The 26,675-nt window shown below is 41.0% G+C and overlaps 2 protein-coding genes across 4 annotated transcripts in view; one reads left to right on the plus strand and one right to left on the minus strand.

Annotated features, from left to right (window-relative positions):
- Positions 1 to 6,075: 6,075 nt before the first annotated feature.
- Positions 6,076 to 9,539, minus strand: LOC113030679 (cell wall protein DAN4-like). Of its 2 annotated transcripts, none has more exons than XM_026182335.1 (4): positions 9,360 to 9,539; positions 8,135 to 8,230; positions 6,922 to 7,281; positions 6,076 to 6,516 (listed from the first exon to the last, which is right to left on the minus strand). In XM_026182335.1, exons 2-4 carry the CDS (start codon positions 8,178 to 8,180, stop codon positions 6,473 to 6,475), a joined length of 450 nt encoding a protein of 149 aa, XP_026038120.1. In that variant the 5' UTR covers positions 8,181 to 8,230; positions 9,360 to 9,539; the 3' UTR covers positions 6,076 to 6,472. The 2 variants fall into 2 exon arrangements, with proteins under 2 accessions (XP_026038120.1, XP_026038121.1); XM_026182336.1 differs by lacking the exon at positions 9,360 to 9,539 and adding an exon at positions 8,647 to 8,737.
- A 1,655-nt stretch (positions 9,540 to 11,194) lies between these two features.
- Positions 11,195 to 26,675, plus strand: part of tlcd3a (TLC domain containing 3A) — a 52,715-nt gene continuing 37,234 nt past the window's right edge. The window contains exon 1 of one of the 2 annotated variants that reach the window (XM_026182334.1): positions 11,195 to 11,238. Coding sequence is in view for 1 of the 2 variants with exons in the window: in XM_026182333.1 (XP_026038118.1) it covers positions 18,174 to 18,304 (131 nt within the window). In the remaining variant the exon portion in view is untranslated. Of the gene's footprint in view, positions 11,239 to 17,936; positions 18,305 to 26,675 lie in introns of those variants that run through there. The other variant, XM_026182333.1, reaches the window with a different exon arrangement.

Consider the following 26,675-nt stretch of genomic DNA (forward strand, 5'->3'; position numbering starts at 1 on the left):
CGATGGTGCAGCGATAGAAGTTCACCAGGATGTCTGAGGACAGGTGGTTCTTCCTCAGAGTCCTCAAGAAGAAGAGGCGCTGGTGAGCCTTCTTGACCAGCTTGGAGCAGTTGGTCGTCCAGGTGAGATCCTCGGAGATGTGGACTCCCAGGAACTTGAAGCTGCTCACACGCTCCACAGCCGTCCCCTTAATGTGGATGGGTGGATGTGGGTCAGCATTCCTCCTGTAGTCCACGATGAGCTCCTTGGTCTTCTCGGTGTTAAGCAGCAGGTTGTTTCTGTCGCACCACTCAGCCAGACGATCCACCTCCTCCCTGTAGGCGGCCTCATCGTTGTCACTGATGAGGCCAATCACCGTGGTGTCATCTGCAAACTTAATGATGGTGTTGGAACCATCAGCAGGTCTGCAGTCGTGGGTGAAGAGGGAGTAGAGGAAAGGGCTCATCACACAGCCTTGTGGTACACCGGTGTTCATTGTGATGGTAGATGAGCAGCGGTTATCCAGCCGGACATGTTGGGGGCGGTTGGTCAGGAAGTCCAGTAACCATTTGCAGATGAGGGAACTGATGCCCAGGTCTGTCAGTTTCCTGATGAGTTGTGAGGGGTGGATTGTATTGAATGCTGAACTGAAGTCTATAAACAGCATTCTGGCGTAGGTGTTGTTGTTGTCCAGGTGTGAGAGGACAGAGTGCATTGCGATGGAGACTGCATCCTCTGTGCTCCTGTTCCGGCGGTATGCGAATTGGTGGGGGTCCAGGGTGGGGGGGAGACAGGATTTGAAGTGTGCTAGGACCAGTCGCTCTAAGCACTTAGTGATGATGGGGGTGAGTGCTACTGGGCGGTAATCATTGAGGCAAGATGGGTTGGAGTTTTTGGGTATCGGGACGATGGAGGTGGATTTGAAGCAGGCCGGTACCACAGCGTGGGCCAAGGACAGATTGAATATGTCTGTGAGCACTCCTGCAAGCTCCCCAGAACACGCTCTGAGAACACGCCCGGGGATGCCATCAGGGCCTGCAGCCTTGTGGACATTGATCCTGCTCAGCACCGCTCCTACATCGGTGGGGGAGAGAGTCATAGGTTGGTGGTCTGGCGTCATGTCTGCTTTGGTTGTGGTTGTGGGGTTCCCTCGCTCAAAACGAGCATAAAAGTTGTTGAGCTGTGATATGGACGATCTGCACTTGGTGCGCAGAGGTAAAATGAGTAAATCTAGCAGAGAGGATTATCATGTTGACTTTTTAAAGCTGAAACTGTATCACTGTATCACTCTTCAACCTGAGCCTGAGGTTGGGAAGAGTTCCACAGCTCTGGAAAACCTCCTGTGTTGTACCAGTGCCAAAGACTTCACGCCCCAAGGACCTCAACAGCTACAGGCCGGTGGCTCTGACATCCCACCTGATGAAGACCCTGGAGCGGTTGGTCCTGGCTCAGCTTCGGCGCCTAATAAGCTCATCACTGGACCCACTTCAGTTTGCCTACCAGCCTGGCATTGGAGCGGATGATGCCGTCATTCACCTCCTACATCGTTCCCTCGCTCACCTGGAGACCGCTGGAAGCACTGTGAGAATCATGTTCTTTGATTTCTCCAGTGCCTTCAACACCATTCTTCCCTCGGTTCTAAAGGACAAGCTGGTGAACTCTGGAGTGGACCATCACCTCACTACCTGGATCCTGGACTACCTCACCGACCGACCACAGTATGTGAGGACTCAGGGCTGTGTGTCGGACAGGGTCGTCTGCAGTACGGGGGCCCCACAGGGAACGGTTCTGGCTCCGTTCCTCTTCACCATCTACACTGCAGACTTCTCCCACAATTCCACCCAGTGCTTCCTGCAGAAGTTCTCTGATGACTCTGCAATAGTCGGCCTCATCACTGATGGGGACGACAAGGAGTACAGAGGTCTGACCCAAGACTTTGTGGACTGGTGCCAGCTGAACTACCTCCAGATCAATGCCAGTAAAACCAAGGAACTGGTGGTAGACTTCCGCAGGCACAAGCATTCTCCACTGCAACCACTGAACATCCAAGGTATGGACATTGAGGCTGTGGACAGCTACAGGTACCTTGGTGTTCATCTGAACAATAGACTGGACTGGACTCATAACTCAGACGCCCTCTACAGGAAAGGGCAGAGCAGGCTGTACCTGCTGCGGAGACTCAGGTCGTTTGGAGTGGAGGGCCCACTCCTGAAGAAATTCTATGACTCTTTTGTGGCTTCTGCTATCTTTTATGGTGTGGTCTGCTGGGGCGGCAGCATCTCTGCTGGGGACAGGAAGAGACTGAACAGGGTGATCCGAAGGGCCAGCTCTGTTCTAGGATTCCCTCTGGACCCAGTGGAGGTGGTGAGTGAGAGGAGAACGGCGGCTAAGCTGTCATCCCTGATGGACAACATCTCCCACCCCATGCAGCAGACTGTGACAGCACTGAGCAGCTCCTTCAGTGGGAGACTGCGGCACCCACGGTGTGGGACGGAGAGATTTCGCAGGTCTTTCCTCCCCACTGCTGTCAGACTCCATAATAAAGACTTTAACTGATCAAGCACACACATCCATACATATGCAATAATACTAAGTGCAATAATCCTTTCTGTCATCGTTGTATTTTTACTCAGTTGTATATAGTATTTGTATTTGTATTCTATTTTTATCTTATTGTATATTTATTTTATTTTATTCTACTGTATATAGTATTTTATTTTATTCTATTCTGTACAGTTGTGTACTGTATTTATTCTTATTGTATTCTAATTTTTGCCTCATAACTTTTGCACTGTCCACTTCCTGCTGTGACAAAACAAATTTCCCACGTGTGGGACTAATAAAGGTTATCTTATCTTATCTTATCTTATCTTACTACAGTCCATGACTCTGAGGCTGAGTCAAGATCTCAATAAAAATACTGAGCAGCTGTAAATGATGACTCTCCCTTTGCTGCATTAAACATTTAGCAGTTGGTGAATAAAATAACTGTGTTTTTACTTTGTACTCTCGTCCTCTCTGTCTTTTGAGACTAGCTAAAGGCAACTATTCTTGCTTGAATAGTACCTCACTGTCCTGAAAGTTCGTGCTGAATTTGGAAAAAGCAGATTTGCTTAAATCTTAGGGAGCCGAGAGGAACACTAGAAACAGTTAAATATTGCTTGGCTTTCTTTTGTTAGCTGGCCTAAAAACCCCAGCTTGAGATAATGGGCATAGCGATGGTAGTCATTATTAACGTTCTCTTTTAATCTGTTTCAGGCAGTGTACACACTCGTGTGGTTTTTTTATGTGACTCTTCTTCCTCGCAAAATGATCCCTATGAGTGACACCCAGTCCAATTCAGAGACATTATCCGATAATGGTAGTGATAAAATATCTATAAGGAATATAAAAATATGATTGTAAACTAGAACACACAAAAACTGCAGGGGTAATGCTCCACAAAATCGTTAACCTGGCACATAGAGCAGTAAAATAAACATTCTAATTGAAATTACCTTTATTGCCGAATGAGCACTCAGTGCTGCTGCTTATTTTTGAAGTGATGTATGGTTCACATTAGAGCTCTAAAACTTTACACTGGATACACTGAAACATTAAAAGTTACAGTCCAGCAACCTATTCAGCTTTAATTTGATGTTATAATGACCGCACCTTTGGCCACATCCACCTCCAGTTTGTGCTGTTGTAACTTTACAGCTTGACATCATTTGTGAAGTTAGTAAGGTAGGGTTAATAACTTGCACACATGAGTCACCCTGCAGAGGATGTGGGTCACACTTAAAACCTGCTGTAAAATGATGAACTGGTGAAAAGTGGCTCCTCCAGATGATTTTAAACTAAAGCTCTGAACATAACCTGCTCCAGTTTTGCTTTCAGCAGAAGTTATCATGGTGACTTTAAGCCTGACATAACTCACCAACTTATTTATGTCTTGTACACCACTAAATTAAACCAAATTAATTTAAGGTGATTTTAAATGACCTGGTGGTAGTAACTTAACTTTTGCCTTCCCTGTTTGTTAGCCTCAGACAGACAGTGATGTCGTTCCTGTATTTTACTGGGCTATTTCACATGAGGATTGGTGTGTCTATATGTGCGTGCGTTTGTATTCCTAGTGTGTGCGACCATCATAGTTTGTACTGCTATCTATCTTATCCAGGACAGTATCCTGGTTAAATAAATGTTAAGTAAATAAAATAAAATCTGCTGAGTTAGTTTTTATGTCCTCAGTTGACTGTAGGGAAAATTCAAACATGTTAAAAACCTGTTTTATTCAAAAAGTCTTTTTTTAAATTAGTGTTTGTGTAGATTAAATAAACAGAACTTTTTCCTTATTTTAGTGCTGTTAGCGTTAATTTTTTTAAAATGACGTTAACAGTTAACGTGGGACTGCACGGCACTAACGCGTTAACAAGCTAACCGCGCTAACGCCGTGCAGCCCCACGCACGGGGCGATCCGCATTAACTCGCTAACTGAGATTTGCCGCATTAATGTGGTTATGCCGTTAACTTCTTTTTAACGAGATTAACGCTGACAGCACCAATTTAATTGCATAATTTTCTAGGCTGTATTTCACCCGTTTCCAGCCTTTTTGCTAATGTTTATCTGAGAAAGTACTGGTATTAACAGTACCCACTGACTATCTTCCTTAGGGTGACCTAGGGTGACCATATTTTGATTTCCAAAAAGAGGACACTTGGCCCAGTCATGAAGAACTTTAATGATACTGTTTGCTTAAAGAAAATGTTAACATATTTAAACGATGCCTTCTCTGTGCGGTTAATGAATGTTGAAATAAAAAATGCCATATGGGCTTTTTCAAGTAAACAAGTGCTAAAAATTAACTTAAAAACCCCTCAAATTAAATAATGGTACAGAAATAAGGCCTCATCTGTATAATTTTTTTTTTTTTTTACCAGTACTGGGACTTTACGAGGAAATTTCTTTTGCAGTTGATCTGAAATGCTTCACTTGCGCTTTGGCATCTTTTAAACATCATCAGCGCGCCGTCTGTCCCGTCTGTGAGCGCAGAACAACCACTCACGAAACAGCAGCTTGGGATGACGTCACACATATGGGTAGGCCTATAGAAAAACCCGGACATTTTCATCGATCTCAAAACTCCTCCCAGATGGCCCGGACAGAACGTGAAAAGTGGACATGTCCAGGGAAAAGAGGACAGTTGGTCACCCTACCATAACCATGAGTATGGCATCAACCGTTTCACACCAAAGTTTTGGGCACATAATTGTCATAGTTGGCATTTTGGATTTACTTCAAGTACAGTTTGATTACTTTTAGTTTTCTTTTCTTCTTGTAGATTTTCACAAAAAAGTTCTACATTTGCTGGTCGCTAGCTAACACTATAGTGTTAGCTAACACTAGAACATTATATATTTCATGTCAGTTTCATTGTTTTTTGTGTTTGACTGTATTTGTTATATGTCAAAGATTAAATTCTTTTTCATCAAGCTAGCATGAGCTGGGCAAGTGTCTCAGAGACAAAACTGCATAAAACCAAACAATGCAAGACCCAGATTATTGAGGAAACGCTAGGTGTTTGAAAGCTTGCAAAAAACTTAGCTAGTCCCAAACAAAACATTATTTTCTCAATCTGTTTTCACTGATAGACTGTTGTTCTCAATCCTAACCATCATTGTACCATAAAGTGAAGCACCAAGCCTATGGGTGGAAAAGTCATAAACTCATAAATTAAGCAAATAACTCAGCTACTAAAGGAAGTATGTGTATAAATCAATAGCCTAGATGGCTCAAGCAACACTTTTATTTGACAGCTATAGAAAGCATATTATATTTTTATATTTATTTATTAATTTACAACATAGTGATTGCAAAGCTTTTCACTAGGAAATTACAGTATTTGAGCAAAATGCCAAATTAATCTTAAGAAAATGTTATCAATAAAATTTAATTATTTAGCTTAAAGGAAATATCGGTATTCACTTACAACGATTTTTTACCTTTATAAATGAACACAAAAGCTTATGTATTCTTGTTTCTATACAAAAAACCTTTTTTATAGTTAAACAGTCTACCCTTTATATTGAAACAAAACATCAAATGTGAAGGACATTAGGAAGATTAACTCATAAAATTAAATACATTTAACCGACTAGATGAGTAGTATCTGTCAATAAGATAAACATATCAAATAAAATATGAATACATTTCATACTATTATGTAAATGTTTTGATCAGCTAAGGATTATTTTCTGGCCATCAGTCAAGCAATCAAAATAGCAAAGTGGTGAAACAGACATTATTATGTCTTCCTCTTGGCCCATGAGATCATAATCTTGAATATACATATACTATACATATATCAGTTTATTCCTTCTTGAGCCATTCAGACATTTAGGCCTTACTCTATCCACTCAGCATGGTCAGGATTAAGTCTGATCTCAGGATAGGACATGTTTCATCTGACGATCTACATCCACTTCGATCCTTATTGTGCAACAGCTGGTCTTAGATCTTCCCTGTGTACTTCAATAAACCAAAGATACCACCACCTGCAATAAAAATGGATTAACTATTATTCATTTATTAATGTCTCGCAAAACAAATATGAGTCCAAGACTAGTCGAGAAATTACTGATTAAATACTCAAAATTGTGAAACACTGTAACAAAAGTCTCAATTATTATTTTCTATCATGTCATTTATCTTAGAGAACCAATTTCTTTCCTAAGAATATTGTAATCCTTTACAACTATCACTAATACATTTTCATAATTTTCACAACTTATTTCCTTCTATATTTGCATATTTTCGTGCCAATAGGCTCCTGTATCTGTAAATAATATTCTCGGTTGCTATGGCTCATCCCCAGTGCCATCCTGGTTAATGAATAACAGATTATATGTGATAGAGGAAGCAGAAATGATGGTAAATTCATGCTCGTGTGTAGTACTGACCGACTGCTCCCACACCGGCAATGGAGCCGATGGTGATGCCCGCTATAGCGCCCGGTGAAAGCCCTGAATTGGATTCCTGAACAATCTCAGTTGTAGGAACTGATTCAGTAGAATTAGTTATAATGGTGGGGATAATGGTGGTGGTGTTGGATGCGGCGTCTGTGGTCGTACTGGATGGGCTGTCTGTGGTCGTGCTGGATGGTCTGTCTGTGGTCGTGCTGGATGGTCTGTCTGTGGTCGTGCTGGATGGTCTGTCTGTGGTCGTGCTGGATGGGCTGTCTGTGGTCGTGCTGAATACGTTAGTTGAGGCAGTGGTTTTTGGTGCGATGCTAGTTGATGTCTCTCCTCCACACAGAAATACTGACAGGAAGATCAAAAAGGGTTAAAAGGCAAGATCATACAAAGGTTTCCCAAAAGGTTAACAAACCTCTGTTCCTGTGATGCTCACAGAAACTAGTCACAACTTCTGCCTTAACACATGTTTTCTTTTAAACAAAACATTTTCTAAAATTTATTAAAAATGTTTCCAGATTAAAGATCTCAAATTTCAGCCGTTGACATTTATTGTCCAATATCAAGATAATGGAGTTCAGTACTTATTTACAGCTTTGCATTCTTAATGGGAGAATGTCATAGATAATAAACTCAACCTTTGCTCTAATGACGCTATTGAAACAAACCCCCCCCCCCCCCCCCCCCCCCCCCGAAGGCCTAACCCTTTCAAGAATTTCAACATTTCCTACTCTGTCTACATGGCCTCCCATCAACCTTCCCTTTGATTACCGGGAAATGCTTTAACTTTGGTCCACCACCATTAAAATTCGCTACGATGGTACGCTACAACTATGATTAGATTCTATGCTAACACCATGAAACAGATCATCCTTCACACAAAAAATGAAAGGTCAGTCTAGATATAGATGTGGCCGAAATTAACCATAAAAACTTTTTCAACTTTAAAAAAAAATCATAAACTATGAATTAAACAAAGTTATTTGATGTATATATGCCGAATATTTCAGCCAGCTTCCATTTGAGGGCAAAGTGGCCAGAGATGTTTTTAAGATAATCTTGTTGTGATGCTTTGTGTGTGAATAACAGTTAATTAATAATCTTTAGTTATTCTCTTCACACTCTCTTTAAAAAAAGGTTTTGTCTTCCCTTTTCTAAAAGGATCTTTTTTAAAGGTTTATGTATTGTAATTTTTTTTTACCTGTGGTAAGAAGGCAAAAAGCCGATAGAACAAGACTCAGCTTCATTGTGCTTTGAAATAAATTGACGTAGTCAAAGAGACTCCTCAGGTCAAAAGCTGCATGAAAAACATAAAAGCACAAACATGACGGTGAGTTAATTTCTCTAAAATCTCTCACTTGCAGACAGAAAATCATGAATCCTGAATTTATCATGTGAGACAGATAAGAGTAACTTCAATCAAACTCAGTCATCAATAATATGTGGGTATAATGTATTATACAAGGCAAAAATAATAAAAAAATATATTTTTAAATAAATGCCAATTGAGCCTAAATGAATTTCCATGTCATGGCTCGATATCACCAAGAAATCACTGATTTGTAAATACAGTTATAAAAAACACAAAAACTCTCAAGCGAGTATTTGTGGTCACATCAACGGTAATAAGAGTATTTACCCCGATGCCACAGCAGTCTATGAATGAATCCAAAAGATTTAAGAAAACCTCAAGAGAAAAACCGACTTACTCACCTGAGAGGGTGTCACTGATGCCTTGCTTCCCTTCTGCCTCCCATCGGATATATTCAGACAGCTACTTTTATGACCCTGTTATCACCCACCCAGTCATTTCCAGCCCTCCCACATATAATAGCATGTTACCAGAGGTCAATGGAGGATAGTGTTGCAACATGTACAGGATTATCAATACTTTCCAAGGAGATGTAATTGGTGTGCGCTTCCTGTGTGATAGTAAAGCTAAGGTGCTAGGAGTGTGGGCAGGCAAAGCAGTATAGGCCAGCTTATGACGTTTTAGTCCTGTCTGTGTTTTTAACTTCACCTGAGTGTCTTAAACCGTCAGAAAAGTGAATAATATGTGGTATGAATGCAGCCAAGCCCTTTATAGAAGAAAGTAGTTGTGAGGATGTCAGATAATCTATAATGTAATAAAGCAAGTGGCAACATCAAAAACAGGCTATCTTTAAGAGAAGGGAAGGTCATCTGAAAGGCACCTGTTGTGGCCGAACTCCTTTTTTTCTCTCACAGGCAAGAACGGAATTACATAATCATGTTACAAATTAATCTGGTATTGATAGTTTCCATACAATTTTCCTATTAGTACTCGATAATCATTAACTTTTCCCTCGATTTCGCCTCGTGTTGTATCTGCTTTACTATGTATTTTTGAGGAAAACTTGCAAAAAAAGAGGGAGCCATAGCAACCGTTTCTACAGAGTTACACTTACCTGAAAATGTTCAGCACGTCACATACGAGGTCTTTACGTTATTTTTACTTGCTTCTTCACCTTATCTTTGAGGCACTTGCTAGCAGTGGTGGCTGGAAAGACTAAATACAGAGGCTACAGAGCTGGGTAAATCGTGGTCACTGCCTCCTGTTTGCTCAGCTTGGCGAGCTGTCCAGCCAACTGTTTCTGAAAACACACCGTCACTATAGCACAGCAGCATGTCCTTAACACAATTTGGCGTGAAAGAGTCAAAGCTGCCAGTGTTTTTTCCCCCCACACTGACTAGCAACTGTACAACAAATGCAAAACAAATGCAGCGATGGGAGAGTTTCACTTTTTCTGAGCCGGTGAAAAAGGCCCACTGTTGATGATCATGTGTGAACCTTAAAAGTTTACTACATTCTAGAGAGCAATATGCCAAGTGTACTCTTGAAATTTTTGATATTCTTGAATTTCCAGTTTTCTTGGAAAGTTTTGAAAAGTTATGCAAGCAAATCGGGGATCAGAATGAGCTAGAAATGCAATTTAAGTGACTTTCAATGTAGCATGGCTACTGAAAAGTTTAGGCTTTGTAGTAAACGGTCTAAAAAGGAGGAAATATACAGTGAGAATCAGTTCTTCTTGTTGGTGTTGTATGCAGAGGCATCTCTGAAGGCACAATGCAGATGGGGAGATGTGATGGCCCACTATGCCCTGCTTTCCTTCTCATCTGCAGGTACCGATGATACTGGCAACACCTGGGCCCAGTGTGTCAGAGCAAGATATATGTTTTTTAAATGGGGGAAAAGGAAAGAGGAAAAAAGGAAATCTAGTTTTAAATGCTGCTCGGCTACATGAGCCAAGAGCTTCCTCAGCAGATCTGTGCTCTCTTCTCAGTTGTATGTCATCTGCTATTATTGGATTGGGTTTAAGCAGCGCAAGCGTGCTAGCAAGACAAACCATTAAGTGCTTTAATGCACCGCAAGTAGAATTTATAAATGGTTTCTGCATCTCACTGTGAGCCACAGAAGTGATTTGCTGGAGGGATAACCTGGGTTTGACTTTTGCCGAGGCCTCTTGTTTTTGTTCTTTAACAAAACAGTCGAGGAAAAAGAGAGAAAAGAAGAAAAAAAAAGAAATTGGTGTGTGTTTCCAGAATGATATTCACACATGAGGCTTCTTTGTATTTTCAAGTCTTTAAAGTGAGCAGTGGATATTCATTTCAGCTCATTGTTGACTGAAAGTTTGGACGCTCAAAAGCCCAAAGGGGTGAACAAGTAGGTGGACAAGAAACTCTAACAGGCTCCGTGATCCATATCACCCAAGAGCCAAGAAACTAAACAAACAAATAAATGAAATGACCAGAAAAGTAATTTCTTACATTTTTTGTTTGAGTGTAAACACGATTCATCCAAATATCAGTGCAGAAATTCACAAACAAATGTAACAAATGGGCTTGTTTAGCAAATGAAAGAAGAAAAAAGTGCAGAGAGGTTAAACTGACCTGTATTTGAAAGAAGCCACCAACTAAGAATTATTTTGTTAAACAAAAACAGGATGAAACTAATTGGCATCGAAGTGATTAGGAATGTTTAGCAAGATAATATGCATATTGAGGATTCAAATGGAGGCTGTAGCAACTTTGGCTGCCTCACTTCAAATCTAATATTTGACGCTTTAAAGCATTTTGAGAATCAGTTCTTATATAGCACTTTTTTACTCAACCTAAACGCCTCATTTACCTGAACCATTTTTTCTATGCTCAAGTGCTTTCTAACATTCCTGCAGATATCTTGCCCAAGGATATTTGGCATGCAGACTGAAGCAACCAGGGATCAAACCACCAACCTTCCAATTAGAAGACTACCTGCTCTGCCTCCTGATGCACAGCCACCCCCAGGTGAGGTAAAGGTATCTATATAATGATTTAAAACTATCGGGACTACCGAGTCTGTACGCTGATGACAGCAGCTGCTCGAAAAGATCGAATAACATAAAAGCTGTGTAAACAAAAGTGCCACTTCAGTTCTAACTCGATGACCTCTGACCTGAGGAGAATGTGTAATAAAAATATAACTTTGTAGTTGAAAAATAATGCGACATGATGAAATAAGTCACTAGAATAAAGGTGTTAAATTGTACTGTCTATAAACTCGCCAAGCAAAAGCAATTATTTAAAAAAGCAAATGTCTGAGAAAGAATCCTTGTGGAACCCCTGAGAGAAAATTAGTTTTCATTAAACATGAAAACTATGATGTGGGATGTGTGAATATTAACCCCATCTTCTAGTCAGTTTCATTATTATGCAGTTTGCGTTCTTAGTTACGTTTTTCAGGAAATGCAATTCCAGCCTGGATTATGATTGTTGGATCTTTTCCAGGGAACAATGCAAACATACAGAAGATAATTTGTTCTTGGACCACATCCAAGTTATACATCAGCGAAGGATGAAGGATGGCTGTGCAGGACTTTGTACTGTTAGGTGAAGAGAAAGTTGCTCTCTACTTTTCATAGAGACATATTGTAGTTTTAACTACATTTTTTTGTATAGCTACCAAGTAAATTCCTATAACTCTTCAGATCATCACATCACAATTATGTCAGAGAGGCAAAACCCTCTACAGTAATATCTGTAGTAATTACGAAGGAGGCAAAGGGTATATTTTTATGGGGCAAAAGATAAAATGAAAGTTATTTTTATCACACTTATTATCTTAAAGGCTAACAGGTTGGGGTCATATAAAATGAGCTCAGTGATCAGATTACGTTTCTTCAAGGACATTCAAAGCCAACGCACACTTTAGACTTTACACTTTGGATTTCTTCAGGCCAACCAATCACTGACAGCCTTTCATATGTGTTTTTCTCTCCGTGTATGCTTTCACTGCATTGGCAGTGTGTTTAGAGTCATTTTCAGGTTGATAAATGAAGCAGTTACCAATAAGAATTTTTCCAGATGCTACAGCATGGGGAATCAAAATCTGATGGTACTTTTCTGTGTTCATAATTCCATCAATTTTTACAAGATCTCCAACACCAGTGACTGAAACGCAGCACCAAACCGTGACAGAGCCTCCACTGTGTTTTACAGATGACTGTAGACACTCACTGTTGTAAGGAGGAAATCACTTATGTTATCACTGGTTTTCAGTCCAGCTTGTGTAATTTGGCATACATCAGCATTTCCCTGTTTAACTTCATTAAGAATGGCATCTCAACAGTAGGGCTGCCACAAATTTTTTTGATAGTCGACTAGTCACCAATTATTTTTGCGATTAGTCGACTAAGATCATGCATCCAGTGGACGTAAAACGTACAGCTTATTGCACCAGCATGCATCTGCTCTTATATAACTATCATTACCTTACAGCTTGAAGTGTTAAGGTATGTGCTAACTAAAAATAAAGACATTATGATAGTTTATTACACTTTTAATGAAATTTGCAGATTGTCTCGGTGGAGACAAACTCAACAGTCTGCTCTTTGCTCCCTCAAATATAACAGGACAATAGCTCACATTTCTGTTTAATCAGTTTTCTGTTTGATGTTTATTCAGCTGTGTGAAAACTATAACTTTAATCTCAGCCAAACCGATTTACTCAGGAACAAATAAAACACTGAAAAAAGCCAGACAATAACATTTTTAAGTTATCTAAGTAAGCTGCCCCCAACCCCGCAAGAGTTGAGGCTCGGGTGTGAAATTTATGGTTTTCAGGATTTTTATCATTAACTCTGTTTCCCTGGGTCTTTTTCTGTTTTGTAGTTGTGTGTCTCATTTTGAAAGAAATATTTACATGTTACCATAGCGACCAGAGAGCATTAAGGGGCATAGAGGAGGATGTTACTCTCAGTGTTGTTAGTGCATTTCAGGAGGACGCTGCTAAAAAAGTTACACAGTTACACAGTGAATTCACGTTTATTATTTTATTTACAAAATACCAGTTTTTGTCTTGGTCGTATCATTTTTTTCAGACAAATTCTTCACCCACTTGTCCACATCCTCTGTGTCGCATCCTTGTCTCTTCTGGTCACTGAGGACACGCTCCGTATTTTGCGGTGGTTTCCGAAGTACAACAAGCAAGTCAAACTTCCTTTGTTGCCTGGTCTTAGGCTACGTTCACACTGCAGGCGAAAGCGCATCAAATCCGATTTTTTTTTTGACCCTATGCGACCCATATCTGATCATGGTATGACAGTGTGAACGGCACAAAGCCGATATTTTCAAATCCGATCTGGGTCACTTTCGTATGTGGTACTGAATCCGATACATATCCGATGTTTTAGAAAGCGACTGCTGTTTGAACGGTCATTTCGCATTAAATCCGTCTTTTACGTCACCGACACAAGACAGACGCCAATTATCAGCGCCAGAGAAGCACCAGAGAAGACATCGCGAACGCTTCTCTGGCCATCCCGTGTAGATATCAGTGAAACTGTTGGGAAGACAATGTTGGATAAACGTGAACATTTTATTTGTACTGTATAATCTGCAGATTCTGACAGAAATCTGCAGCTATCCTTTGAAGCACCGCTCCTCTAAAACAGCAATAAGGATCATTATTAGGTTATCTATGTCTGTGAAGGTTCTCAGTCATCCAGGTCATCGTAGTCAAAGGAGCTTGCAAAGAAAAGCGTCTGGACTTCTTTAAGTTGCTTGAAGACGTTTCACCTCTCATCCGAGAAGCTTCTTCAGTTCTAAGGTCAAATGGTGGAGAGGTTAGGTTATTTACATTATTATGTAAATAACAAAATAACTTAAAGCAAAAATTGGGAAAGATAAAGTCCGAACTCTTTATATTAAGGGCCATCTATCAAACAGTACTGTTTGGTCTGGGTCTAAACAGAGCGCGTTGTGTGTGATGTCTTCTTTTGCGCATGCGGGCTGCTTTGAGCGTTCACACTAGAGCGCGTTTGCTGTCGCATTTTATTTGTAGTGTGAACACGCAGACAAAAAAATTGGATTTGATCAAAAAATCGGAATTGAGCATTAAGACCTGCAGTGTGAACGTAGCCTTAGACTTGTACATCTTTCGACATCTTACAATCCTGTGATTGCAGCCATTCCCCAACTCTCTGTGAATGGTACTCATGGCCATTGATCAGTGGTCTTTGATCAGTGGGTTTTGGTCAGTGGTTGTTGATCAATGGTCATGAGAATTTGCATAATTAAGATTAAGGAACTGACCTCCCAGCCCATTGTTCCTTCAGTGGGCTGGTTTCAGTCATTATGCAAATGTACTGTTTATAAGATTGGGGAAACCTGCAGTCAGCTGAGACTGAAGAAGTCACCTGGATGAGTGACGAAACGTTTCTCCCACAAAACGCTACGTCCAGATGAACAGAATCAACTTTTGGAGACATTAGATTTTATCTTTGTTGAGTGGAATTTATTTTGTACAGAATCCACCCAAATCTCCAAAACAAATCTGCACATGGCCTAATCTACACTGTTTCACCCATCCCCTCTCAAATGACATCAGCATCTGTCCTGATGTGGCACTGGTACACTCCACCGATTCTGTGAGTGAATTCTGAGTATTTTGATGTCACTCAGCGATAACGGTGGTCTAAGAAATAAGATCAAGACACATTTACCGCTACCCCTATAAAACTATTTACTATCCGCTTACGGGACAGCAAATAGGACACAGCACGGTAAAGTTTCAACAGTTTTTAGATTTTCTTTGCCTCCCAGATTTTCTCTTCTCTTGTTTTCTAGAGAAAAGGCTACAATGGAGTCTTAGGGCTACATTAAGAAAAAGAATATTCATTTTGAGATTAAAGTTGAAATTTCAAGATTATACTCAAAATACTATTACAGTACTGTAATAGTATTGCCATGACATGACGACTTGTCATGTCAAGTCGAACAACTGCCGCAGCTCCTACACCTGCTACAAAATAGCCTCGTGTAGATGAGTTAGTGAAATGAGTTGATCCGCCGTCTTATCGTGCATTGTGATACGGCGTACATCCTCATTGCTGCACGAGGGTGTAACCAAGCGCCAGCCACTTTATTTTGCACAAGCCAGGCCAAGAGAAATCCATTTCCTGTTACCTAAGCTGATACTGAAGTACGATTTAACTAAGTCATCTACAAATATTGCCAACTAATATTTCTAATTGTATCTCGAAATTTCAACTGTATTCTCAAAATGATCAATAATATATTGTACGTAGCCCTATTACCCCTTCGTGGAATTCCGATAGCATTTATGGCTCCTTTCAGGACAGATGTGGTTTACACATTACACTCCCTTCAAAGATCTTTAGTGTCTCTGACAAAGGTCATGCCTGTTTCTGAAACAATCAAACACTCATCCGGCAGCCACACGCACACTTTAGACTTTACACTTTAGATTTCTTCACTTTTTATTCATCGTTACACATTTTCAGAGGAAATGAAACATCTCAAAATGGTCACATTTACAATAAGGAATCACAGGCGTGTTGTCATGGTGGAGCTTTTTAAAGATGCAACTTGTGGGTTTTAGAAACTCTGACATTTTTCTGTTTATCTGATACTTCATAGCAAGTCTGCTATTTACTGATTACTTGTATATAACTTATAACTTACTTGTATATAACTGTCAGATAGTGATTATCTTTTATTATTAATCTATCATCTCAAGCACTGTTGCTTTGGCATCTTGTTTGTGAGTTCCTCTGTCCCTCATAACGCCATCACGTTTTAATTTTAGGGTTTAATTAGATTAATCTGAATTCTATTCTATTGACATTCATGCCAATGAATGCACCTATTATAGCCTGATCAATACTAGCTGGTGTGTGGATCATGTGGAAAATATAGTTAATCATGTGAAAAGAATTTCACAGGTACCTGTGCAGGATTGTAAAAGCATGGTCTTACTGTTCCAAATGGAGTTAAGAGATCAAGGTGCTGCTAAACACATGCACATGATTTAATGATCGTTAGCTAATGAGACTACCCACATAAAAGGTTTGGGGAGTTTGACGGTCACAATCCTCCCAGGAGTGGATGTCCCAGCAAATTCATCCTAAAGTCAGACCGTGTAATTCTCTAAGAAACTGCTAAAAACCAAAGAGCTACACCTCAGACCCTAGTGGCCTCAGTTACCATGTTAAATATTATAATTCATGACAGTACGATTAGAACAAGACTGAGCAAGCATGGCTTGTTTAAAAGAGTTGCCAGGGGAAAGCCTTTTCTCTCTTAAAATAAGATGGCAGCAAGATAATCACACCTCTCCTGGAACAATGTCACCTGTGCAGACCAAAGTGGAGAGGTTTGGCCATAATCACAATCAAACACAGCATATCCACAGGGATTATGATCACCACAGCATAAACACGGTGGTGGAGGGAGCCGCAGGATCTGGGCACCTTGTAGTCATTGAATCGACCTCTGTACACCAAAGTATTCTAGAGTCAGATGTGAGGCCGTCTGTCTGACAGCTAAAGATTGCTTAAAACTGGTTCATGCAACAGGACAATGATCCTAAACAGGAAAAAGAAAAGAGTCAAGGTGATGCATTGACCAAGTATTGCATAAACAAATACTTACAAACCTCAGTGAACTGAAGCCACCCAAATTTCCCCACAACAATGTGAGAGAAAAAGTCATGCAGAAAACAATATATTCAAGAATTTGATCATCTAAAAGTGGTTCTGCAGGGTATTGAATCATGGCCCGCACTTTGTTTTTCTTGCAAATAAAATGGTTACATTTTTAACAGTTCCATCCACTTTGTGGAATGTCCAAGGACGGTGAATTTAGGTGTGGCATATATGGAAATTAGTATTGGGGGGGGTTATATTACTACCTGACAGAGCTGAGCGAAGTCAGGTTAACTGACTTTAAAGAGAGTGTTTACTTGACAGCTGATAGCAGTATCTGAGACTGATGACCTCAGATGAGAGGTGGACAGATACAGAGACAGAGTCACCGGTGTTAATTCATTGGCGGAAGGTTTTCTCTCTATCTCTCTTTCTAAGCCCCATGGCTCTTTAACCTCTTTTAATTTGCTGTTGAAGGATTTTCATCATTTACATAACCCCTTATTTCCAATGGCAGAAGGCTGCTTTCAGCAGCAACAAATTACTGACGAGCTGCTGAGCACAGAGGACAATTTAAATGCCACACATGGATTTACTCAGTCGCTCAGCCGAGGGCGAATACTACACCCGTCTCTTACTTATCTGATAATTTAGCTCTATCTGCTGACAAGTGCTCCATAACACATCCGTCACACAAACTTGGTGATGATATAACACTTGCACTGCCCCCAAGTGGAGAAACAAAAAAATTGAATGCCTGCTTACGCAACTACTGATTTTGTTGTATGACTACTTTCGCTAAAGGAGGTAGTTCGTCTATGTGCTATAACACATACACAACAGCTGCAAAGGCATTAATATCTATATTTAAGTTAAGCTGAAAACACAAGCCGCAATTTTAATAAAACACTGTTAAATTCCAAGTTGTTAAATTTACCGTAAATGCTGCGAAAAGAATGACCTTCAAAATAAAAGCCTAGTGGGGTTTGTGTTGCGATATTACCGCTTCCGCTAGGGGAAACACGCAGGTCACGCCTTTTATTTTGAAAGTCTCCACGGGTAGTTGACGTCTGTTTGCCGTTAGCTCAACACTGGTGCTGCTGCTGCTGCTGCTGAGCCTTGGCGGAGTATGTGCGAGTGTGTGAGTATGTGCGAGTGTGTGCTGATGGTGGACTGTTCCCGGTGAAAGACGCCGAACCCGGCCGCGTGAAAAATGCCTCACAGCCGCGTGTAAACGGTCGAAGCTCGCGGAGGGGAGAGAGAGAGTCAGGTGTCCCGGCGGCTAGAGAGGAAAATATGAGCAGGATGTTGCAAGTTTTAGCGTGTGGCGCCGTAGTTTTCCCCGGTCTCTTCTTCGCCTTCAGGAAGATCTTACCGTGTGTGTTCAAACACTGGAGCGATGCCGACGTGGTACTGGTCAGCGAGAGGTAACCCAGCTTAAACTCACCACTTTACACAACACAAACTCACTAACTAGCGCCCGGTGCTAGCTTACTCCCCGCTCTGTAGCTACGGACATTTTCCCTCATCCCGTTAGCTCCTTGGTGTGCTGTATTTTTTTCCATACATGACGGAAACTTATTTATGTTGAGTAGCCAGTGTGGTCATTTTAAGCGAAATATATTTTTCTATTTATTTCTACATTTTTGTTGTGCTCCTTTTTCTGCAAATTGGGCTCAATAATCACGAAGAGTATTTGTAACGGTGATTTGCAGATACAGCAAATCCAAACTATGGGTCCCCTGTAGGAAAATACCACAGCAGGCTTTAAAAAGAGTCTTTGTAAGCATGATGCGCCAAGTGCTTTGTTATTTGTTTGCATGATTGCGAAATCGATGATATGTGCTTAAAAAGGTGCACTAACATGCATTCAATTGTGGTCCGAAGTTTACATGTACTTATCATGGCATGATTGTCATGGGGCTTTTAACGAGTTTTTTGAATAGTTCTTTTTCCAACGTGGAATGGTTTTACAGCATACATCTTTAAGGACTTTAAAAAACAAGAATTGGTTGCACAACTTTGAATCTATTTTGGATTTTCTCCAATACACACACACACACACACACACACACACACACACACACACACACACACACACACACACACACACAAAAGTATCCATACAGGTTTAAATATTATATACATACATTTACTTACACCTTTTAATAAGTGAAGGTTTACAGTGTTAAATTGACAAGATCATGGTCTGTTTACTTGTTAATGATCACTATTCACTACAGCTAGCAGTTTCCCTTTGCAAAGGAAAAAAAAGATTTGTTTGACAGTACTTATTGGACTGACCAATACTCAGAATAGTGAGAAAGGCCAAACTATCACCCTCAGCTGATAGGAAATTGGCTAGGATGTTCAGGGACAACCCAGGAACCACCAGGGCTCAAGGCTGCCGTGAACTGGAAACTTCTGGAACAGCAGTGTCCTATACTGAAATGAGTTTTACATCGCTGTTAAGTGACCGGGTACTGAGCAAAAATGAAGCCCCTGCCGCAAAATCGACGCCTTCAAGCTTGACTAAAGTTTGCAGCTACTCACATGGACAAGCCAAATGTCATCCATCCAGTCTCTTTGGCATATTCGTATTGGGGTCACGGGCAAGTGAAATGGCTTCTGGAGAAAAACTTTATCCATCCATCCATCCATTCACTTCCGCTTATCCTTTTCAGGGGGGCGCTGGAGCCTATCCCAGCTGTCATAGGGCGAGAGGCAGGGTACACCCTGGACAGGTCGCCAGTCTGTCGCAGGGCCAACACACAGGGACAGACAACCATTCACACTCACATTCATTTGCACATTCACACCTAGTGACAATTTTTTGGGTTATCCAATTAACCTATCCCACAAGCTGCATGTCTTTGGACGGTGGGAGGAAGCCAGAGTACCCGGAGGGAACCCACGCAGACACGGGGAGAACATGCAAACTCCACACAGAAAGACCCCGGCCTGATGGTGGAATTGAACTCAGGACCTTCTTGCTGTGCGGCAACAGTGCTAACCACCGTGCCACCGTGCTTCGAAAAAAAAAACAAAACTTTATGATCAAATGAAATAAAGATTTAGCTACAATGACAGCAAGTATGTTTAGAGGAGTAATGGGCCATTATGCTTGCTCTGTCCTGTGTGTCACTCACCAGATTTGACATCACATCCTGTGGCGCTATGGCTGGTCATGCACATCTCAATTTTTTTAACATGGTGCGTTGTGCTGTGGGTGCCACAACTGGGTTAAAGACAATAGTCTGCAGTCGTGCTGGTTTTTACTGCCATATTAATATTCCAGTACAGAAGCTCAGAGGCGTATAGATATACAGAGGGAGATGGTGGAACAGTTTGAGAGTCAACACTTGAGAGTTTGTGGAAAAAACACTCAATGTACTTCTTCTCCTATATCAGTTCTCATGTGATGCGCTATCGTCTGAGTGGCGACACCTAGTGTTCAGGAGAATACTGCATCAGCGCGTATAAAAACAAGTGAGTGTGTGACAATGTTGTGGTGGCAAGTATAGGGCTTTGGAGTTGACGTCACGCCGCAATGTATTGTGGGAGTGCGGCGCCATTTTCCGGGTCCACAAATCAAAACAAACACACTGTGTTGGAACAACGACGACAAGAAACATGCTTAAAAGCAGCTCAAAAGAAAACAGACGGTATAGAGACCAATTGCGTCCAGAGGTGAAGCAGCGGTACTTGAAAAAAATAGAGTGCACCGCAAATGTGGACCTATATGAAATACGGCAGTGGAGTAAAGACCCAGGCAACTTACCGCCACTGTCCTACCCCGATATCTTCACTTATCTTGTTAACCCTAACCCTAACCCTCACGTTCGGATTTCGGAGTGCCCCCTGTGTAACGTTGGTACCCAGTCTGGATTTGTTTGATCCATTTCATAGGCAGGCTTCCCTACAGTTGTGCGAAATAATTAGCGAATCGTTACATAGCACGTATGTCTGCACAGTCACTCAATTCTATGTTTGTTCGCAATTTCTATAACCTCCGAGAGCCCCAACAATAATATTATTAAGCTATAAAGAGTGATATGTACATATATAGAACTTACCGGAGTGAAAATGTCTGGAGCACACCAACAGATATCTGGAGATGGAAGCGAACTGGATAACAGCTCGTCTCACGGCTGCTATCCAGGCTAGATGCCTTCGTTTTGTAAGGTCCACCATATAAGCTCCCTCATGTTGCTTCCAGGTTGGGAAAGAATAAAAAGACAAACCCTTTTTAAGCTTATTCCAGCGATCGAACATTGCAGCCGACCACACAGCAAGTACGAATCCTGGCTGTTGTGTGTGCCTTCGGTCCTTTTTCGCTTGTGCTTTGTTTGGACCCGGAAAATGGCGGATCAGGCCAAAATCCTGTCCACGCCCACCCCCGTGACATCACGCTCCAAAGCCCTGTACTGGGGCCTTAAAGGTGACGCATTCCAGCCTAGGAACACTAACATCTGTCAATCACGGTAGCGGTGGTAGCATCATGCTTTGGGGCTGTTTTGCTGCCAGTGGTACTGGTAATAATGTAATAATAATGACGGAGGTTTATCTACAAATTCTTCAATGTCACCTCAAACCAACTGCTAGACAGTTGAAACTTGGACACAGTTGGGTTTTCCAATAGGACAATGATCCCAAACACGTATCAAAAATGGTTTGGGATAGATAAAGGAGGTGAACATGAAGCTGCTAGAATAGCCTTCCCAAAGATAAACCTCAGCCCTAATGAAAATCTGTGGACTATGCCTAAAAGCCGGGTCAGTGCCAGGAAACCAATCAATTTAAATCAACTCCCAATTCTTCCAAAAAGAGGGATCAAATATTTAGCCAGAATTATACCAGAATCTTGTTGATGCCTACCAAAAACATCTGGTTGATGTGCACCTTCCTAAGGTGACATTTAACCATGTGGGGATGTATGTATACTTTTGACCCTGTGTGGATTAGAGAAAATCCAAAATTAATTCAGACTTGTTCACCCAGCTTTTGTTTTCTAAAGTCCCTAAAGATGTATGCTGTGCAGTCATTGCACCCTGGAAAAAGTAGCGTTCAAGGAAATCATTAAAAGCTCAAATTTATCATGAATTTCATCCCCATAATGATTGCATGTTAGCTTTTGACCAGAGCATATATAAAATGGTCCTAACTACAGTGTGACTGTAATATCCGCTGATCGATGAGATGAGTTTCTTTTTGCTCAATACAGAAAGCTGTCCACTATGCAGCAATTAGAAAAAAGGTTTCTCCATACATAATACATCTCTCTGAAGAAAATAATTTGTTATACTATTTGTTACATTACTTTTGCCTTAAATCCTTACAAGGATTTATGCTTCTGTCTCAAGTCACTGGTGTAGATACGCAAACCCATGGAAACCCTACGACATAACCTACACTATGCACTTCGCTGGAGATATAACTACATGTAGCTTGGCAGCCCACAACTAGCGCTGTCAAGTCCTCCTAAACATTTGTCTACTTTTTTTGCTGCAGTTTGCTAATTTATCAGTGAAAGAATAATTATTTTTACCTCAATGTAAGGAATAATAATCATAGATGTCAAAATGATTGTATCTTGTCCTATTTAATCTCAACAAGTCCTAAAAACAGTCAGTGATCACGGTCTTCCTCTCTTGGCTTTTATTACCGCTATTCGTTTTAAAGCTCTGTTTTTAAAACCATACGTAGTAACTACAGCCCAGCTCATGCAGCAGTAAATTAATGACTAACCTCGTATTGTGGATCGATTATCTCAGTTGTTCTCCTGACTGAAGTTTGGTCTGTTTATAACATCCTGCCATGCGATTTCTTTTGTCCCTAACCATCTGGAACCCTCAACTTAACTTTTGAGTGGAAAAACGTTAGTGTTCATCCTCTAGCTTCACTGTGTTTATGTTATGCTAACATTGCTGTGTCGCTAGCGATCATGTACCACATCATTATATACCAGCTAGCCCAACTTCAGTAACCCTACAAACGTCACTGCTGTTTACTTCCCTGACTTCATTTATATATCGGAAGTGTTAGCAGGGCTGTACGTCTTAATTTTTTTTCAGGAATCTCTGTCATGGTATATTATATTGAGATGGAAACTAGCGAGCTAACTCCCTGCTAACTTCTAACTCTGTTAAATTTAATAAATTCTGTTTTCATGGATGCCTGGTAACTTAATTTTTACACCTGGTAAAGCAGCCAACATATTATTACAGATTGAAGAATTTAGACGGTTTTTCAACTCTCAGTGATGCCGCATTGTTCGTTTGACTTTGGGACCTGCAGCAGAGTTTGGGTCCAAACATGACTAATAACATCAGACTTTAAGACCGGATAGTGCTATTTTATGCAGCATATGCAACAGAATAGGTTAGACCAGTGGTCCCAAACCCCCAGGCCACGGACTGTTACCATAGCGACCAGAGAACATTAAGTGGCAGAGCGGAGAATGTTACTCTCAATTTTGTTGGCGCATTTCAGGAGGACGCCACTAAAAAAGTTACACAGTGAATTTGCATTTATTATTATCTTTACAAAATACAACCGTTTTTGTCTCGGTCGTATCATTTTATTTTGTTGTATTTATCTGTGACACCTTAAAGACCGGTCCGTGGTGCAAAAAAGGTTGAGGACGACTGTGTTAGACAGTATTCATAGACTGTTTATAAATACTAGATTTAGCTTCTGGGTCTAAAAAGTGACTTTAGTTTTTACCTCTATTTAATTAAATTAAAATGCTTTTTCACTTCTTTTTGGTTTCGTTTTTATAATAACTCTGGTTTAAAATGCTTAGCTTGAGTCTTCAAAAACATTTCAGTTGCCACATCCATCTTTCATATACAGTCTAGCTTTTAAATGGCATCTAGTTTCTTAAAAACAATAGCGCAGTTTTCAAATTAAAAAATAAAAAATTGGGGGGAGTAGAAAACAATCCTTAATTACATCAGTTTCCCATTCATTACACCTTAGAATAATGCTTATCTACTGATATCAGCCAACCACAACTATGCAGCGTCAGTTCAGTTCTAGTACTTTCACTCCAATAAGTAGTCACAGAGAAATCCCAGGAAGTTACATTTTTTATTAGAGTTGAACAAGCCACGTGAATGAACGATAAAATCATTACATTAGAAACGTTTTTAACTTTGGATCTCATTAGTATTAATTATAAATGTGTTTGGGGGGGGGCATCAGTGTGACTTGCTCACATTTGCACAGTTCAGTTCAGCGCTCATTTGTAAGCTGTCACTCTAGCTAATCCTCTTCTGAGCTCTGGTCAGGGCCGACTGCTGAGTTAGCTATGCACTGAAATACACCGAAGCCTACTGCCGAATAACGCTTCTGCTAATTTACAAATGCTTAGCTATCGGAAAACATCGTTCTTACAAGCCACAGTGCCTGCAGGCTGTCAGACTGCTCGCCCTCAACCACTAAACTGGCCTTTAATGTCTACATCTTCTGCCTGTACCATGCTTTGTATCACAGGCTTCCAAGTAGCATAAATTGGACACCTGAAGGATTTGTGTGTGTTAACACAAAACAGTTAGCTTTATTTTAACTGTAAATACAAGTTAATGGAATAAGTGTGGAAGATATGATCATCTCGGCATCGGGGTGATTTTAGAGCTCAGCGGGGACTCCAGTTCCTTCTGTTGTTTACCTCCAGCTTCTCGCTTTCCCTCTCATCTCTGTTAGCTGATTTAACACATGCGGGGCTGAACTTTTCGTGACATTACTGGACAAAGAGATGGATCAAACATTTGCTGACTATGACCTACAATCAGACATGAGCTTTAATATGCCACTTTTCCCATATGTCCTGTGCGAAAAGGTGCAGGTAAAACTCCTGTTGTGTGCTGCAAGGCACATGCCCATGGGGTGTATATACACATGGACATGTTCCCGTAGGATGTAACTTTTTTTCTCTAGTTGAAGCATTTTAACTCACCTAAGTCTCAGTCACACTAGAGAAAAAATGGCAAATAATGAAACCTCAAGACTAGAAGAAAATCAGCGGTTGCCTGGTTATTGAATTGAATTTTTGCTCTCAGCAACTGATTGCAGCACCATCAACCTCTCGGTGGCAACTTTTGGTTACACATGTTGCCTGTTTCCGCACAACTGGGGTCTTACCTGTCTAGACTGGAGTCACTCTTGGATAGATTTGTGAAGGTTTGCAAATGTATGAATTCAGACAGATAGGCAGCACATTACAGTTGGAGTCAGTCTGCGCCAATCAACACAACCCATATGCGCCCCCATTTATTTCTCCAAGGGAGGATACAATATAATTAAGCACACAAACTTGAGTTACTAAGGCTTGTGGCAAGCTGTTTACTGGAATTTAATGCCAAACAACAAGTCTTATTTTGCCCCTGCAATATGTGTGATAGTTGTCACTAGGAGTTTATTTGGAAAGAGAGGGGGAGATGTTATCAGAACAAGTGCATACCTGTAATGTCTAGATTTGGCACAGTGCTTAAATGTTTGCATATCAAGTGGCTGACCAAAATGACCGTCAAGCCACCAGGAAATGTGCTGCTCTCCTGGCTCAAACTCAAGATTTCCCATATACGCAGCCAGTGACATTCCAGCATCCATTTATACAATCAAGGGGTTCTGATGGAAGAGTGGGAGAGTTCCTTCTTGCCATGAAATGCACTTTACCCTGTTTGCTTTTTTTGGTTCTGCTGTCACTTTCTTTTGCTCTGCTGCAGTGCCCATGGACCTACACATTACGTAGCCCATTTACTAGAGGAACAAAAACACCACTTCTTGCTGTCAGACACTGTGTGTGTGTGGGGGAGAGAGAGAGAGAGAGCACGAGACGGAACACGAAAGAGCAAGTAGTCCATGTGTAACAAAACAGTCAGTGCGAAGACCTGGTAACACTGAAAGGGAAGCTGAGGTTGTTCGCTGGCCTGACACAGTAGGGAAGAAAAGACAACATTACCGAACAAGGCAACAAAGAATTCTTCCCCTTTTTCCCCACTGCACGCTCCTCACCCCGTCGAACTCAACTTTTCAGCTGCAGGGGGGAGAGAGGGGGTTATTGGCGGACACACAATGAATTGGCTGTATGAACTGAGTCTTGTGACAGAGTATGAGACCATACAGCCTTAGAAGGCCGTAAAGCCGGTGTGAGGGGATTGAGTTTGTGGGGGAAAGAGAGAAGGCGGCCTGTTAAGTTTTCCTAGCTCAGACCTGTGGTTTTTGTACTTGCGTGTCACATGGCTATTGTTCACTTGCTGATGCCGGTATCATTGCTGTGGTCCCCCGCCGTAAACCTTGGTTTGAGCTGACTACAGGTTCAAGCAGGAAACCACAAATACTCTTTGTTTCTCAGCACTGCCATTTGTGAGTGCACTGTTTAAAAAAAAAAAAAAAGGAAAGAAAGCAGTCTTTTGACCTTCGAAACTAGCCTGAGTATGTCTGAGTGCAAACTGTAATCACTTACTCACTCAGACTAAGAGAGTTTGGTGCTTTGTGGCCAGAGTTGGGAAGGTTACTTTTAAAATGTATTCCATTACAGAATACAGAATACATGCCCCAAAATGTATTCTGTAACGTATTCCATTACGTTACTCAATGACAGTAACGTATTCTGAATACTTTGGATTACTTAATATATTATCATGCTTTTTACAACAACATGAATGTACTATTGCTGTGATTTATTACTATTACTGAAGGTCTGCGACTCCGAACTGTAGTAAAGGGACCTCTGACTAATACGTCCCTGTCGGCTCGTAGCCGAAAAATAGCTTTACTTTGTTGTGTGGGTCA

This window comes from Astatotilapia calliptera, chromosome 10 (assembly GCF_900246225.1).
Source record: "Astatotilapia calliptera chromosome 10, fAstCal1.2, whole genome shotgun sequence".
In the NCBI taxonomy this organism is placed as follows: Eukaryota; Metazoa; Chordata; class Actinopteri; order Cichliformes; family Cichlidae; genus Astatotilapia; species Astatotilapia calliptera.

Coding starts and splice junctions, on each gene's coding strand:
- LOC113030679 (XM_026182335.1), bottom strand. CDS start 8,180: ATGAAGCTGAGTCTTGTTCTATCGGCTTTTTGCCTTCTTACCACAG. Junction 7,282..8,134: donor TTTTTGCCTTCTTACCACAG/GTAAAAAAAAAT, acceptor TCTTCCTGTCAG/TATTTCTGTGTGGAGGAGAG. Junction 6,517..6,921: donor TGCCGGTGTGGGAGCAGTCG/GTCAGTACTACA, acceptor TTTTTATTGCAG/GTGGTGGTATCTTTGGTTTA.